The sequence below is a fragment of the Ranitomeya variabilis genome, chromosome 1 (assembly GCF_051348905.1).
Source record: "Ranitomeya variabilis isolate aRanVar5 chromosome 1, aRanVar5.hap1, whole genome shotgun sequence".
Classification (NCBI taxonomy): domain Eukaryota; kingdom Metazoa; phylum Chordata; class Amphibia; order Anura; family Dendrobatidae; genus Ranitomeya; species Ranitomeya variabilis.
The window spans coordinates 117,827,968-117,843,470 of record NC_135232.1 but is presented as its reverse complement, the minus strand read 5'-3'; the positions used below and the strand labels follow the sequence as shown (position 1 = coordinate 117,843,470).

The 15,503-nt window shown below is 40.3% G+C and overlaps 1 protein-coding gene across 1 annotated transcript in view; it reads right to left on the bottom strand.

Annotated features, from left to right (window-relative positions):
- The window catches only part of MSH3 (mutS homolog 3), a 240,166-nt gene that overhangs the window by 35,934 nt on the left and 188,729 nt on the right, over positions 1-15,503 (bottom strand). The window contains exon 21 of the mRNA XM_077288361.1: positions 736-922. Within this exon, the coding sequence (XP_077144476.1) occupies positions 736-922 (187 nt within the window). The remainder of the gene's footprint in view (positions 1-735; positions 923-15,503) is intronic.

The following is a 15,503-nucleotide window of genomic DNA, read 5'->3' as shown; positions in this document are numbered from 1 at the left end:
AGCACCACAAATAGCAGCAGCCGGGGAACGTGCCCACGTTGGTTCTAGACGTCTCGCGCCAGCCGGAGAACTAACTAACCCTAGAAGGGAAAAGATAGACCTTTCTTGCCTCCAGAGAAAAGACCCCAAAAGTTGGATACAAGCCCCCAACAAATAATAACGGTGAGGTAAGAAGAAAAGACAAACGTAAGAATGAACTAGGTATTTAGCAAAGAGAGGCCCACTGACTAATAGCAGAATATAGTAAGATGACTTATACGGTCAGCAAAAACCCTATCAAAATTTCCACGCTGGGTATTCAAGAACCCCCAAACCGTCTAACGGCCGGGGGGAGAATACCAGCCCCCTAGAGCTTCCAGCAAAATCAGGAATCACATTTAGTACAAGCTGGACAAAAAATAAGAGCAATGCAAATAACCAAAAAACAAGGAAGCAGGACTTAGCTTAATTTTGCAAGAACCAGGACCAGCAGACAGGAGCAAACAGAAAGGACTGATTACAACGATGCCAGGCACCAGACTGAGAATTCAGGAAGTTTATATAGCAACACCCCTGGACTAACGACCCAGGTGGGTGCCAAACTAGGGAAAGACAATCCCAGAGTAATATCACTAATGACCACAAGAGGGAGCCAAAAAAGTCTAATTCACAACAGCAGCCTTAGTATTAATTATCAATATGGAAGGAAATAAATCTTATAGAACAAAATCAGTAAAAAAAAACACAAAAACATACGTCTCTTATAATGTACTCCAGCGTTGCGTATGCAATGGCGATCCCATCATGTGTACTAGTGCCTCTTCCCAACTCATCCAAAATGACAAGTGACCGAGGACTGGCTTGCTTTAATATCTCTGCGGTCTCTGACAGTTCTTCCATAAAAGTGCTTCGTCCTTTATAAATATTATCGGCAGCTCCCATTCTGAAAAATAAACCAAGCTGGACGTTGTGATAAAGCAAATACCATATAATGCTAAATATTGCTTTTACAAATAAAAATATCATTAGTTTTCAGTTTTCTATTTTTTTTTCCAGATTTATATGTAGAAATGCTTTAAAAAGGACCTGATAAATATGAAGTTTAGTAATTACTAAAATGTTTGAGCACCTTGTCACATTGCCTTGTGCAGTTCCTCTGTTATAGCTCTTGGAAATGTATTCAAAATTAAGAAAGTGGGGTTTAGAATACTCAGTGATAAAAGAACATTTGCTTACACAGTCTGACAATGTCAGCATTGACCGATCAGTTGGGATATGCCAAACAGTAATACCCAATTGTCAGATTATTCACACATTTTCAGCAAAATATCATTACATTAAATATATTATATATATCGTATGAATAATTCAATTTATATACACATATACTGTATATATATATATATATATATATATATATATATATATATATATATATATATATATAAATAAAAGAGAGGCCTGTAATTGACATCATAGGTAGACCACAACTATGCGAGTCAAAATGAGAAAACAAATCCAGAAAATCACCTTGTCTGATTTGGCAAGATTTATTTTGCAACTTATGGTAGAAAATAAGTATTTGGTCACCTAAAAACATGCAAGATTTCTGGCTCTCACAAACCTGTAACTTCTTCTTTAAGAGGCCCCTCTGTCCTCCACTCATTACCTGTAGTAATGGTACCTGTTTGAACTTGTTATTAGTATAAAAGACACCTGTCCACAACCTCAAACAGTCACACTCCAAACTCCACTATGGTGAAGACCAAAGAGCTGTCGAAGGACAACAGAAACAAAATTGTAGCCCTGTGTCAGGACTCTGAACATTTTTTATTACCTTTTGTGCATTACTGCCCTTTTCCAAGATGGCGTCTTTGGTCTCATGGGCACTGTGTCTTCCTGCTATAAAACACTCCACCCCAGCCTTCAGTCTGTGCTAGAGTATTCTGCCTTGCATCCAGCTCCTGTCCTCTGGTGACTCCCTGGCTATATTCCTGCTCCTGTGAACCTGTGTGGTTATCCTGCTACTCTGCTCTGAGTTCCTGCTGCATACACCAGTTCCAGTAATCCTCTTTCATCTGCTGCTCGTGTTTACTTCCATCTGCATTTGCTGGACATGTAAGCTGTTGCTGTTCTGCAAGAACCTGAGACTATTACCCAGGCATCCCTGGTTGAGCTAAGATATTATTTGAACTGCCTTGACTTTCTGCGTGATTGCATTTTCCTCTGAAGTTTCCTATAGACTGCTAAGCTGCATTTAATATTTACACCAAGTGTTGTGGACTTGAATTTCTCTCTGCACCTGTTTGAATCACTGTGTGATAATATAGACTTTACCACTTATAAAACTTTGTCCTGTAGTTGTCTTGTTCCATGCAAAGAGTCTCCTGAGTTATCCCCTAAAATTATTACACCCTGCACCAGGTTGGGAAGACTGAATCTGCAATAGGCAAGCAGCTTGGTGTGATGAAATCAACTGTGGGAGCAATAATAAGAAAATGGAAGACCTACAAGACCACTAATAATCTCCCTGGAACTGGGGCTCTACGCAAGATCTCACCCCGTGGGGTCAAAATGATCACAAGAACGGTGAGAAAAAATCCCAGAACCACACGAGTGGACCTAGTGAACGACCAGCATAGAGCTGGGACCAACATAACAAAGGCTACCATCAGTAGCACACTATGTCGCCAGGGACTCAGATCCTGCAGTGCCCCCTGCTTAAGCCAGTACATGTCCGGGCCTGTCTGAAGTTTGCTAGAGAGCATTTGGATTATTCAGAAGAGTATTGGGAGAATGTCATATGGTCTGAAGAAACCAAAGTAGAATTGTTTGGTAGAAACAAAACTCTTTGTGTTTGGAGGAGACAGAATGCCGAGTTGCATCCAAAGAACACCATACCTACTGTAAAGCACGGGGGGTAGCAACATCATGCTTTGGGGCTATTTCTCTGCAAAGGGAACAGGACGACTGATCCGTGTACATGAAAGAATGGGCTCATGTATCGTGAGATTTTGAGTGTAAACCTCCTTCCATCAGCAAGGGCATTGAGGATGAAACATGGATGGGTTTTTCAGCATGATAATGATCCCAAGCACACCATCAAGGCAACGAAGGAGTGGCTTCATAAGAAGCATATGAAGGTCCTGGAGTAGCCTAGCCAGTCTCCAGATCTCAACCCCATGGAAAACCTTTGGAGGGAGATGAAAGTCTGTGTTTCCCAGAGACAGGCCCAAAACATCACTGCTCTAGAGGAGATCTGCATGGAGGAATAGGCCAACATACCACCAACAGTGTGTGCCAACCTTGTGAAGACTTACAGAAAACGTTTGACCTCTGTCATTGCCAACAAAGGATATATAACAAAATATTGAGATGAACTTTTGTTAATGACCAAAATACTTATTTTCCACCATAATTTGCAAAATAAATCTTGTGAAGTCAGACAAGGTGATTTTCTAGATTTGTTTTCTCATTTTGACTCTCATAGTTGTGGTCTACCTATGATGTCAGTTACAGGCCTCTCATCTTTTTAAGTGGGAGAACTTGCACAATTGGTGGCTGACTAAATACTTTTTTTCTCCACAGTATATATACACACAAATATATTTATAATAATAAATATATATATATATATATATATATATATACACACACACATATACCCATGTATATAAATATATTATAGATATGTGTATGTATGTATATATATATACATACCGGTATATATAGATAGATATATATATAGATACCTCATATGCTTACTGCAAAAAGTGCCAACTGTTAATCATGAAAACGTAATCATATTAGAAATAAAGCGGATTTCCAAATATATATTCATTTTTTATCAAAAAGACAGTCCAATGCCATATTGAAACCACCAGCGCCTCAATTACACAGTGTAAGAAGAGAGTGTGTACAAACAAATTACTTCACGCTTGGCCTTAAAAATTCGAATAGCTCGACTGCAGCTGAAGATATTCTGCTGCACAAACACATGGGAGGCAGCCATGATACTGGAATGAATCGATCCATCAAAGTATCGGCTGAGCCTTACGTGTACTTATGGCTGTACAATCTCCCATGACTGCTTTGAAATCACAGCTGCGGCGCGAGCCTCAGAGAAGCATCTTCCCCAGAAAAACGATTTACTTTTAACGTCTGCAGGCAAACTAGGAGAAGCGTTATGTGACCTCCTGCTGCGCTGGATTCACTGTTGTACTGGTGAATAGTACGAAGAATCACAGGCGCATACACAACTAATTGGCCGAATGCGACAATTATTCTATTTTAGCAGGAAGGTTTTCTTATACACAGACGGCGGCGGTGCACTGGGAGAATGACTGCAGAAAGATGTGGACGGGTTAGTTGGTCTCAGGAAACCACAAAGTAGAGCAGCTATGTAAATCAGCTGTCACATATCTGAGAGACAGGCTAGACAAGACCACCGTTATATTATGCATTAGTCAAGAGTTTCTGCATTTTTTCATATGGGATTTACATTCCTAGTATTTTTCTCTTTTTATATATCTATATAGTGATAGGCAGCGGTGTTACAAAAGCAGAATATTAATAGATATGCCAAAGCAACATGTTGCTGCGCCTCTAAATGATGAAAGCAGGTACCCTATTTACATAGTAACCCCTTTACCCCCAAAGCTAATTGTACATTAATGACCAAGCCAAATTTTACAATTCTGACCAGTGTCACTTTATGTGGCAATAACTCTGGAACGCTTCAACGGATCCCACTAATTCTGAAATTGTTTTTTTCGTTTAGTATAGTGGCAACATTTCTTTGATATGACTTGCGTTTATTTGTGAAAAAGATGCAAATCTGGCGAAAATTTTGCAATTTTCAAAAGTTAATTTTTTATGCCCTGAGTTATGTCACACAAAATAGTTAATAAATAGCAGTTCCCACATGTCGACTTTACATCAGAACAATTTTTGAGAGATAATTTTTTTTGCTAGGAAGTCATAAGGGTTAAACGTTTACCAGCAATTTCTCATTTTTCCATCAAGATTTGCAAAACCATTTGTTTAGGGACCATATCACATTTGAAGTGACTTTGAGGGGCCAATATGACAGAAAATACCCCAAAGTGACACCATTATAAAAACTGCACGCCTCAAGGAGCTCAAAACCACATTCAAGAAGTTTATTATCTGTTCAGATGCTTCACAGTAATTTTTGTAATGTGGAAGGAAAAAATGAACATTTAACTTTTTGTTTCAAAAATTTTAATTTACACTCAATTTTTTTCATTTTTGCAAGGGTAACAGGAAAAAATGAATCACAAAATATGTTGTGCAATTTCTCCAGAGCATGCCGATACTCAATGTGTGGGGAAAAAAAACACTGTTTGGGCACACGGCAGGGCTCAGAAGTGAAGGACCGTCATTTGACTTTTTGCATATAACATTAACAGCCGCGGGTGGATCAGAACTCCGCCTAGGGCTGTTAACCTAAAAAATGCTGCTGTCAATCTCTAACAACAGCATTTAGCACATGTCGGCAGGTGCACGTCAGTAAAGGCACTCATTGGTGCACCTGTAACGTGATCACAGGATGACGATGGATTGCCATAACACCCAGACCTCTGTTTGTCATGACAATTCCACTGTGAAAGCCAGCCTGTAGCTGTCGTTCATATGAGATCGTTTTTTCACTAAACATCAGATGATTGCAGCTTCAAGTCCCTAAGTGGACTATTAAAAACAGTAAAAAGTTAAAAGTTTTAAAAAATATGAAAAACACAATAAAACAAAACACTATTTCAAATTACCCATTTTTGCTCTAATAAAAATAAAACAATTTAAAAAAATACTTATTTTTTATTGCTGTGTTCAGAAAAGTTCAATCTATCAAAATATAAAGTAAATGAATATTTGTGAACCGTGCAATGAGAAAAAAAAGCCAGAATTACGTTTTATTGTCCGCCACAACATTGCAATAAAATGCAATAAGCCGATCAAAACATGGTATATACCCCAAAATGGTAGCAGTAAAAATGACAGCACATGGGGAGCTAAAAATAAGCCCTCTCACAGCGCTATATCCCAATAATTGACAGAAAATTTAAAGCGTTTCGGGTCTCAAAACATGGAGACACTTGCAAAGTTTTTCCAATATACTGTAATAATTAGAATGAGCACAAGTGCTCGTTACTCGAGTTTGCCTAGGGTGCTCAGGTATGCACCAAGTATCGTGGGTGCTCGAGTGACATGTTCGAGTCCCCATAGCCACATTTTGCGGCTGTTAGACAGCCGCAAAACATGCGGAGATTGCCTGACAAACACAGGCAAACTCGAGTAACGAGCACTTGCGCTCATCACTAATAATAATGTCTAATCCAAAAGTGAGTTTACTATGTGCCAGTTAACATATAAGTAAATAAATGTCCTGATTGAGATCAGTGGGGGTTATTAGAAATTCAGCCTCTCATATTTTCACTTGTGTAGAAAAAAAAATCTTAGTTATTTACCGATAACGGTATTTTTCGACCAAGAGAGGATCCGCCCTTCGGGAACAGTAAATCTACAGATACAAAAGGGCGGCATCTCTCCCACGCATCAGTTGGATTACAGAGCTCGAGAGGACCTCCATGGTTAATGGCACAAATTATATACAACACTTTAACACTAAATATTTAAACGTTTAAAATAAAACGCCGAAGATCCGCACAAAAAACGCGACAAATCCACAGCTGCGTTTTCTGCCAGGAGAGGCAGAATCCGCACCAGAAATTCCTAAGGCTAATCTGCAACGTGTGCACATAGCCTAATAAATCTACTAACCCAGTAGTTACCAGCGGTATCATAGCTAAAAAGTGCCCCCAGGGCTGAAACCTGGACCTTTTCAGGGTACTGGTGGAAAGGCCCATATCTAGACCCTTCTGAAGGAATTCTAGGATCTGGGCTATTGGGACCCCTTTTCCAGATTCCACTCCAGAGTTCTGTAAAAAATTATTCCAGGTCCTGGCATAGATCCTGGTTGTAATTTCTTTTCTGCTTTTAAGAAGGGTGTTTATTAGGCTCAGAGAAAAATCTTTATTTTTTAGCAATGACAGTTCAAACTCCACACCATCAGATGAAGGCCAGCTACCTGAGGATGGTAGACTGGTCCCTGGGATAGGAGATCTGGAACCTCTGGCAGCACCAGAGGGTTGGATACAGACATGGTCCTGAGGCATGAGAACCATACCCTCCTGGGCTAAAAGGGAGCGATTACTATTACCCTTGCTTTGTCCTTCCTGATTTTCCTCACCAGTAGAGATAGTAGAGATAAGGGAGGAAAGTCATAGGCTACACTGAAGTTTAATTTTATGAGGAAGGCATCCACTGCTAGCGGGTTTTCTTTGGGATCCAGTGAACAGAACTGCCTTACTTTCCTGTTCTTCTTGGTGGTGAAGAGATCCACGTCCGGCTGACCCTACTTCCGTATAATCAGACTGAAAATGGCAGTCTCCAGAGACCATTCGCCTTGCCTCAGAAGGTTGCGGCTCAAAAAGTCCGCTGCGGTATTGTCTTTCCCTCTTATATGCAGAGCTGTTAAAGATAGAAAATGTTGTTCTGCAAGTTGGAACAGGCGTTCTGTTACTTCCATCAGATGTTTGGAACGAACTCTGGAAACCACAGCCTTGGGAAGCTTTTTAAATATAATGTCCTGCTCAAGGAGGGGAGTACACAGCCTTACTTGCACTAAACGCAAATATCCAAGAAAAAAAAAACACACATTGATCTGGAGTTTGAGTTGGTATACATGCAACATATAAACGCATTTTCACATGGCCTTATTGCCCGACATAAAATCCTGTTTTTCAATTAAGCCGGTGTTTTGTTTCTACCTCATCTACTTTACTGTATTTGAGTCCTGCCTAGTAGTGTCATTCAGTCATTGCTTCAAATGGCGCTGCGAGCAGGGTCATCGCTTCCAGATCTTCATTAGACAACTCCATAAATCCGTTGCTCGTGTCATCCGTCAATGGGAAGCCATTATCTGAAGCTGTTCAGGCGGTCACCCTGCAAGTAGAGCTCAGGATAGGAATGCGACACACTGAGAAGATCGCCTTCTACATGCTTCCTAGTCTGTCTCATCCATTTCTTCTCAGTCTTCCATTTCTCCACGTGGCTGCATGAACCCGCACTTGACTGGAGATCCGGAGAGGTGCTTAGCGCTGGGGTCAGTCTTCTTATGGGAAGTGTCTTGTACCTGTACGACCTGTCTGGCCACTGGTGGCACCATCTTCTGTGTCAGGGGTACCATCTAACTACTGGTCAAATGTGGATGTGCTCGACAAAAAAGAAACAGAGACGTTACCTCCACATATGTCATAGCACTGCCCTATAGATCTGCTTCCGGGATCCTCACTTCCACAAGGCCGCATTTACCCTCTCCTCTGTCACTAGCCATGTCTGAGTATGTTGAGGAGAATTTGGCTAGGGGTTTCTTTCAGAAGTCCTCTTTCCAGCTGGATCCGGATTCTTCTTTGTACCCTCCGACCTTGCACTGATTATAGGAGTCTCAATCAGATCACTTAAGAACAAGTATCCGTTGCCATTGATTCCAGAGTTGTTCAACTGCCTCAGACTGTTACCAAACTGGATTTGCAAAGAGTATACAGTCTAATCCGGATACATTGAGGAGATGAATGAAAGACGGCTTTCAACACCTGGGATGGTCATTATGAATATAGTTATGCTGTTCGGGCTCTGCAATGCCCTAGCTGTCTTCCAAGAATTTGTGAATGACATCTTTCGCGTCCTCCTCTACATTTGTATCATGGTTTATCTGGATAATATCTTGCTCTTCTCTTCAGATCTGCCATCTCATAGGCAGAACGTTCGCCAAGTCCTGCATCATCTCAGAGAGTCGCCTATATGCTAAATTTGAAAAATTTGTATTTGAATAATCTTCTCTACCTTTCTTAGGTATCATGTCGGACACAGGCCAGGAGAAGGTGTCTTCCATCCTCAAGTGTCCGTACCCTGACTACGTTAAAGCTATCCAGTGATTCTAGTAATTCGCCAACTACTACCAACAATTCATTCAGCATTTTTAGGGTCCCAATCTGAAGGTATGGACTCCAGCGGCTGAAAACGCTTTCCTCTCCCTGAAACAGGTTTTCTCCCCTGCAGTTTTACATCGACCAGAAGTGAACTAACAATTCTTTCTGGAGGTAAACACTTATTCTTCTAGGGCCGGAGCTGTTCTTACCCAGAAGTCTCCTTCCGGCTGTATGGTGACCTGCTGTTTCTTCTCCAAGGTCTTCTCTGACCCGGAGCGCAACTACTCAAATACATCACCATAACGATCATTAATTGATGAATACATCATCAGAGCCATCAGTAGTACATGAATACCACACTGGGACAACAAACAATTCATTCATTTGTCACCAGAACCACTGTCTGAACAGAAATATGCAACCAAAACCACCATCAGTACATTAATACGTTACAAGAACCAATATCAGTTTTGTTGCATACTGTATTTGTTGTACAAGTGAACCCCGGCTGCAGTCACAGTTGATGTCACGTCAACTTCCAGACTCTCTAACATCACCGAGGTGTGACCCAGTCGCACACACTTCCCCCACTTGACTGAGCTGTGGGCACATCACAGCCCAGAGTGTGGTTGCGGCCATTGAAAGCAGAGGAGAGAGGGAAAGCTTGCCCTGGACACTGGGCTGTGACATGCGGTGAAACACCAGCCACAGCTCAATCAGTCAGGGGGAGTGCATGCAAATATGTCATGCCTTGGTGATGCAAAGGAGTCCCGGAAGTTGACATGACATCAGTGGATGTCAGCGGCGACTGCAGTTGGGGTAACGTGATAAGGACTGAGCGAGCAGCGATAGCAACGCTCACAGGCAAATAAGGCAAGATAAGGTACTTACAAAAATACTTATTTAAAAGACAGATGCACTATACATTTTAGCGGACCACCTCTTCTTAGCTATATTAGTTTCCATGACTATCCTTGCTCTTAAATTAAAAATTTAAGATGTCAGGGATGAATATCGCTATATTTTTCTTGTATTGTGTAAATGGTTCCCAAACGAGGAGTAATTCTATAAATCTAGCTTTGAAATTGCACTCCCTGATAAGCCCCTAAAGTACACCATTTCTTTCACACAAAAATACCAACAAAGGTAAAAAAAGGTAACAATTCTAATGGAAATGGTTGTCAGAGCTTGTTTTGTAACACATTGGAGGGGGGTGCATTAGGGGGACATGTTACCTTAGTCTCTGACCTATTCCTTTATTTGGAGGCTGAGGGTTCATCAAGAGGGGCACCATTAGCTTCATCTGCCTAGAGCACCAAAATACCTTGTCCCGGCTCTGCGTGCACCTCTTAATGAAGTCTGCACTTTCGACTCCTGCAAGACTTGCATAGGGCAAGCATGCACTACTTCAGTCTTTATGAATTGGTCCCATTGTCTGCAGTGCTTTTTCTACTGATTTTTTAGCTGCAAAAAACGTGGTAAAAAAGCGTAAAAAAATGCAAGGAAATTCTTTGTGTGTGTAAAAAATGCTAACAAAAAACATCTGCTGTGTGGGAAACCACCCCAGAACAGCAGGAAACATCAGATGATTGCACCTTTATGATGAAGCACGGAAAAAACAAATGTACATAAAAAGTTGAGGGTTTTGTGTTATGCATTAGGGGAAGATGTACCAGGATCATTAGGTTTAATTACAATTGTGGCAGCAAAATTTTACATTGCATTGATAAATTGCCCCATTGTGCATCAGCTTGATACCAGTTCTTCACACCGGAGCTTGTAAAGCCCAATGCCATATTACACGGAACAGGACTGAAGGTAATTTATTACTTCTGACAAAGAACAATGGAAATGTATTGATACTCTGTTCCCATTCATATATGCATACTTTTCAGATCAGATATTCCCAGAAGTATTGCCTTTATAATACAAAGTTGCATATTCTCCGGTTACTTGCTCCTACTTTGTTTGGCGCATCCCCAAATTTATATTACACAGAGGGGATCCTATAGGAAAAGATAGCATGGATTACAAGAGAAACAGACCCTTGATGTCTCCCACATACCGTATGTGAATATGTAGCTTGAAATGCAAACTGTACTGACGGCACGAAACAAAAGCTCTAAGTCATAATATCCTTTCATTTATTTATTTGGAATATTACCGTAATTATTTCAAGCATTCAGAAAATATAATGGTAAGATGATGGTGTGAGGCTATGTGCACACGTTCAGGATTTTCTGCAGAATTTTCCTGAACAAAACCGAACTTTTTCTGCAGGAAATCCGCATGCGTTTTTTTCGCGTTTTTTTTCCGGAGCTGCCCAATGCATTAAATAGCGCAAAAAATCAGCAAAATTTATGAACATGCTGCGTTTTTTACCACGATGTGCACAAAAATTGCAGAATGCATTAAAAATGATGGGATGCTTAATGTATGCTTTTTTAAAGCGTTTTTATAGCGTTTTTATCGCAAAAAAAGCGAATAATCCTGAACGTGTGCACACAGCCTAACAAGAACAAATTAACTTCTCATTACTAGCAAAAAAATGTTCCCTCGATCATTACAAAATCCTCAGAAAATTGGTGTCAATGCTGGCATACCCTTGCTACACTTTATAATGATATATCTCCCAATAATCTCCTATTAAAAGGAATCCATCAAAAGAATTCACAGCTCAAACTACATAAATTACTACAAAGACATGATGAAACATCTGCATTTACTTCGAAAATCCATTTCAGAATGGTTACATAATCCTGATGTTAAATGGGCATTCTTTGTTCGATAGACTCTATCCTTTGGATAAGAGACAACTTCCCGACCAATGAGACCCCACCAATGCCGAGACCTGTGACTGTTAAGAGCTCTGTGTGAATGGAGAGGTCGTTGATCATGTGCACTACTGCTCCAATAATTCTTATGGGAGTGCCAAAGACCAGCAGAACGCAGCACTCCACTATCTCCAGAGTTCCAATTAATAATCATTGTAGTGTGTTAGGTGGCTGTTAGACACATAGCGGATGGGAGATAAACCTGAAGTAATGCTTTAGTGTATATAAGACTAAAAGGGGTTAATCGACCATGATGGGTTGATTATGAGCAGCTGAATGGCTGCTCACCATATCTTCACCCCTGGGTGTGATTCATTGGCTAAAATAATAGCTGTTTGTCTCACACATGCCTGTGTGTGTGGAGGTGTGCAGATCTCCTGGATTGCGTGCCTTTACTAAAGGGCTAAGAAGCTGGACTCTAAGCCAGCACTATTGCATAGACTTGTTATATTATCTTTTACTTTGTGCCAGACAAAAGCTGCATTTAAGTTTTCTGATTTATTAGGACTGCAATAAACCAGCCAGACTTTAAATATGAACGGTTCCTGTGGCTACATCTTTAAGAAGCCAAGTGAGTCGACGTTAAAAAAAGTGGTAGTGCGCATGATCTTCAGAGCCCTGGTTCTTGAGATCTGTGGGGTTTATAGCAGTAGTTCCCCAACTGATTAGAAAGCTATCCCCCATTCCGTGTATAGGGAATAACTTAAAAACTTGAGAATACCCCTTTAAGATGAGCATTTTAGGAGTCCGGCTAAAGAGTGAGAGAGCTGAAGTGAAGTGTATGTAGTCTCTGCCCACCATCTTGGCTGACAGCTTCTACTGAGCAGTGTGAGATCTCGGCAACAGAGAGGAAGGGCAAGAAGCTGTCAATCAGGCTAAGTGAGCAAAGATGGAGTTATTCTTTCATAAATTATACAGCGATTCTGCCAATGATTATCAAAGTAAATACAACAGCCTTCTCTGGTCTAACAGATCTACAGTGCCTTGCGAAAGTATTCGGCTCCCTGGAACTTTTCAACCTTTTCCCACATACCATGCTTCAAACATAAAGATGCCAAATGTAAATTTTTTTGGTGAAGAATCAACGAGTGGAACACAATTGTGAACTTGAACGAAATTTACTGGTTATTTTAAATTTTTGTGGAAAATCAACAACTGAAAAGTGGGGCGTGCAATATTATTCGGCCCCTTTAACTAAATACTTTGTTGCGCCACCTTTTGCTGCGATTACAGCTGGAAGTCGCTGGGGTATGTGTCTATCAGTTTTGTACATCGAGAGACTGAAATTCTTGCCCATTCTTCCTTGGCAAACAGCTCGAGCTCAGTGAGGTTTGATGAAGATCGTTTGTGAACAGCAGTTTTCAGCTCAAACCACAGATTCTCAGATTCCGGGCTTTGACTTGGCCATTCTAACACCTGGATACGTTTATTTGTGAACCATTCCACTGAAGATTTTGCTTTATGTTTGGGATCATTGTCTTGTTGGAAGACAAATCTCAATCCCAGTCTCAGGTCTTTTGCAGACTCCAACAGGTTTTCTTCTTTGGCTCCATCCATCTTCCCTGTCCTTGCTGAAGAAAAGCAGGCTTAAACCAAGATGCTGCCACCACCATATTTGACAGTGGGGATGGTGTGTTCAGGGTGATGAGCTGTGTTGCCTTTACGCCAAACATATCGTCTGGCATTGTTGCCAAAAAGGTTGATTTTGGTTTCATCTGGCCAGAGCACCTTCTTCCACATGTTTGGTGTGTCTCCCAGGTGGCTTGTTGCAAACTTTAAACAACACTTTTTATGGATATCTTTGAGAAATGGACTTCTTCTTGCCACTCTTACATAAAGGCCAGATTTGTGCAGTGTACGACTGATTGTTGTCCTATAGACAGACTGTACCACCTCAGCTGTAGATCTCTGCAGTTCATCCAGAGTAATCATGGGCCTCTCTTGGCTGCATCTCTGATCAGTCTTCTCCTTGTTTGAGATAAAAGTTTGGAGGGACGGCCGGGTCTTGGTAGATTTGCAGTGGTATGATACTCTGTCGATTTCAATATGATCACTTGCACAGTGCTCCTTGGGATGTTTCAAGTTTTGGAAATCATTTTGTATCCAAATCCGGTATTAAACTTCTCCACAACAGTATCACGAACCTACCTGTTGTGTTGCTTGGTCTTCATGATGCTCTCTGTGCTTCAAACAGAACCCTGAGACTATCACAGAGCAGGTGCATTTATACGGAGACTTGATTACACACAGGTGGATTATATTTATCATCATTAGGCATTTAGGACAACATTGGATCATTCAGAGATCCACAATGAACTTCTGGAATGAGTTTGCTGCACTGAAAGTAAAGGGGCTAAATAATATTGCACGCCCCACTATTCAGTTTTTGATTTTCCACAAAAATTTAAAATAAGCAATACATTTTGTTCAACTTCACAATTGTGTTCCACTTGTTGTTGATTCTTCACCCAAAATTTACATTTGGTATCATTATGTTTGAAGCATGATATGTGGGAAAAGGTTGAAAAGTTCCAGGGAGCTGAATACTTTCGCAAGGCACTGTATTTAATAATGTATGCAGTTTGTATTTTGAAATCTGGTGACAGATCTGCTTTATGATTCAGTCACATAATCCTGAGGTATGATTAGACGTACTGGATATATCAGAGCTCTGTCCCCAATGGATGACAGAGACTATGCAACATCCTTGCTGTACATGATTCCCTGGTTGAAGGACACATTAGCAGTGACAAGTTGCTTTATATTGTAATCGGTAGTCATAAACTTGGCAGCCATAAAGAACTCAAGCGGCTTCACTATGTATGTAATTAATAACTAACTTAACTCGACAAATACTTTTTATAGTGTATTAGTTTCATGAATAATACTTTCAGTTCTGTCGACAATTCTGACTACTGAGTGATTGGCAAGGTAAAACAAAAAACTGCAGTAAAACGGATATCACGTTTATTACATTCATATACAGGAAGATGGCTGCTAGGAATATGGCTTTTATATCAGTAGTGACATGAGATGTACTTTTTGAAGTGGTAATGCAAAGTCACATTGAAACAAGTTGATACATAAATTGTGGTCCTAGCATGCACAGCACAAGTGTGAATAGTCCTGTTATACCACAAATATATATATATATACACACACATATATATATATATATATATATATATATATATATATAAATGTATGTATGTATATATGTAAATGTATGTATGTATATATATATATATACAGTACAGACCAAAAGTTTGGACACTCCTCCTCATTTAAAGATTTTTCTGTATTTTCATGACTATGAAAATTGTACATTCACACCGAAGGCATCAAAATTATGAATTAACACATGTGGAATTATATACTTAACAAAAAAGTATAAAAAAACTGAAATTATGTCTTATATTCTAGGTTCTTCAAAGTAGCCACCTTTTGCTTTGATGACTGCTTTGCACACTCTTGGCATTCTCTTGATGAGCTTCAAGAGGTAGTCACCGGGAATGGTTTTCACTTCACAGGTGTGCCTTGTCAGGTTTAATAAGTGGGATTTCTTGCCTTACAAATGGGGTTGGGACCATCAGGAGTGTTGTGCAGAAGTCTGGTGGATACACAGCTGATAGTCCTACTGAATAGACCGTTAGCTGCTTTTTTCTTTCCATAATACAAA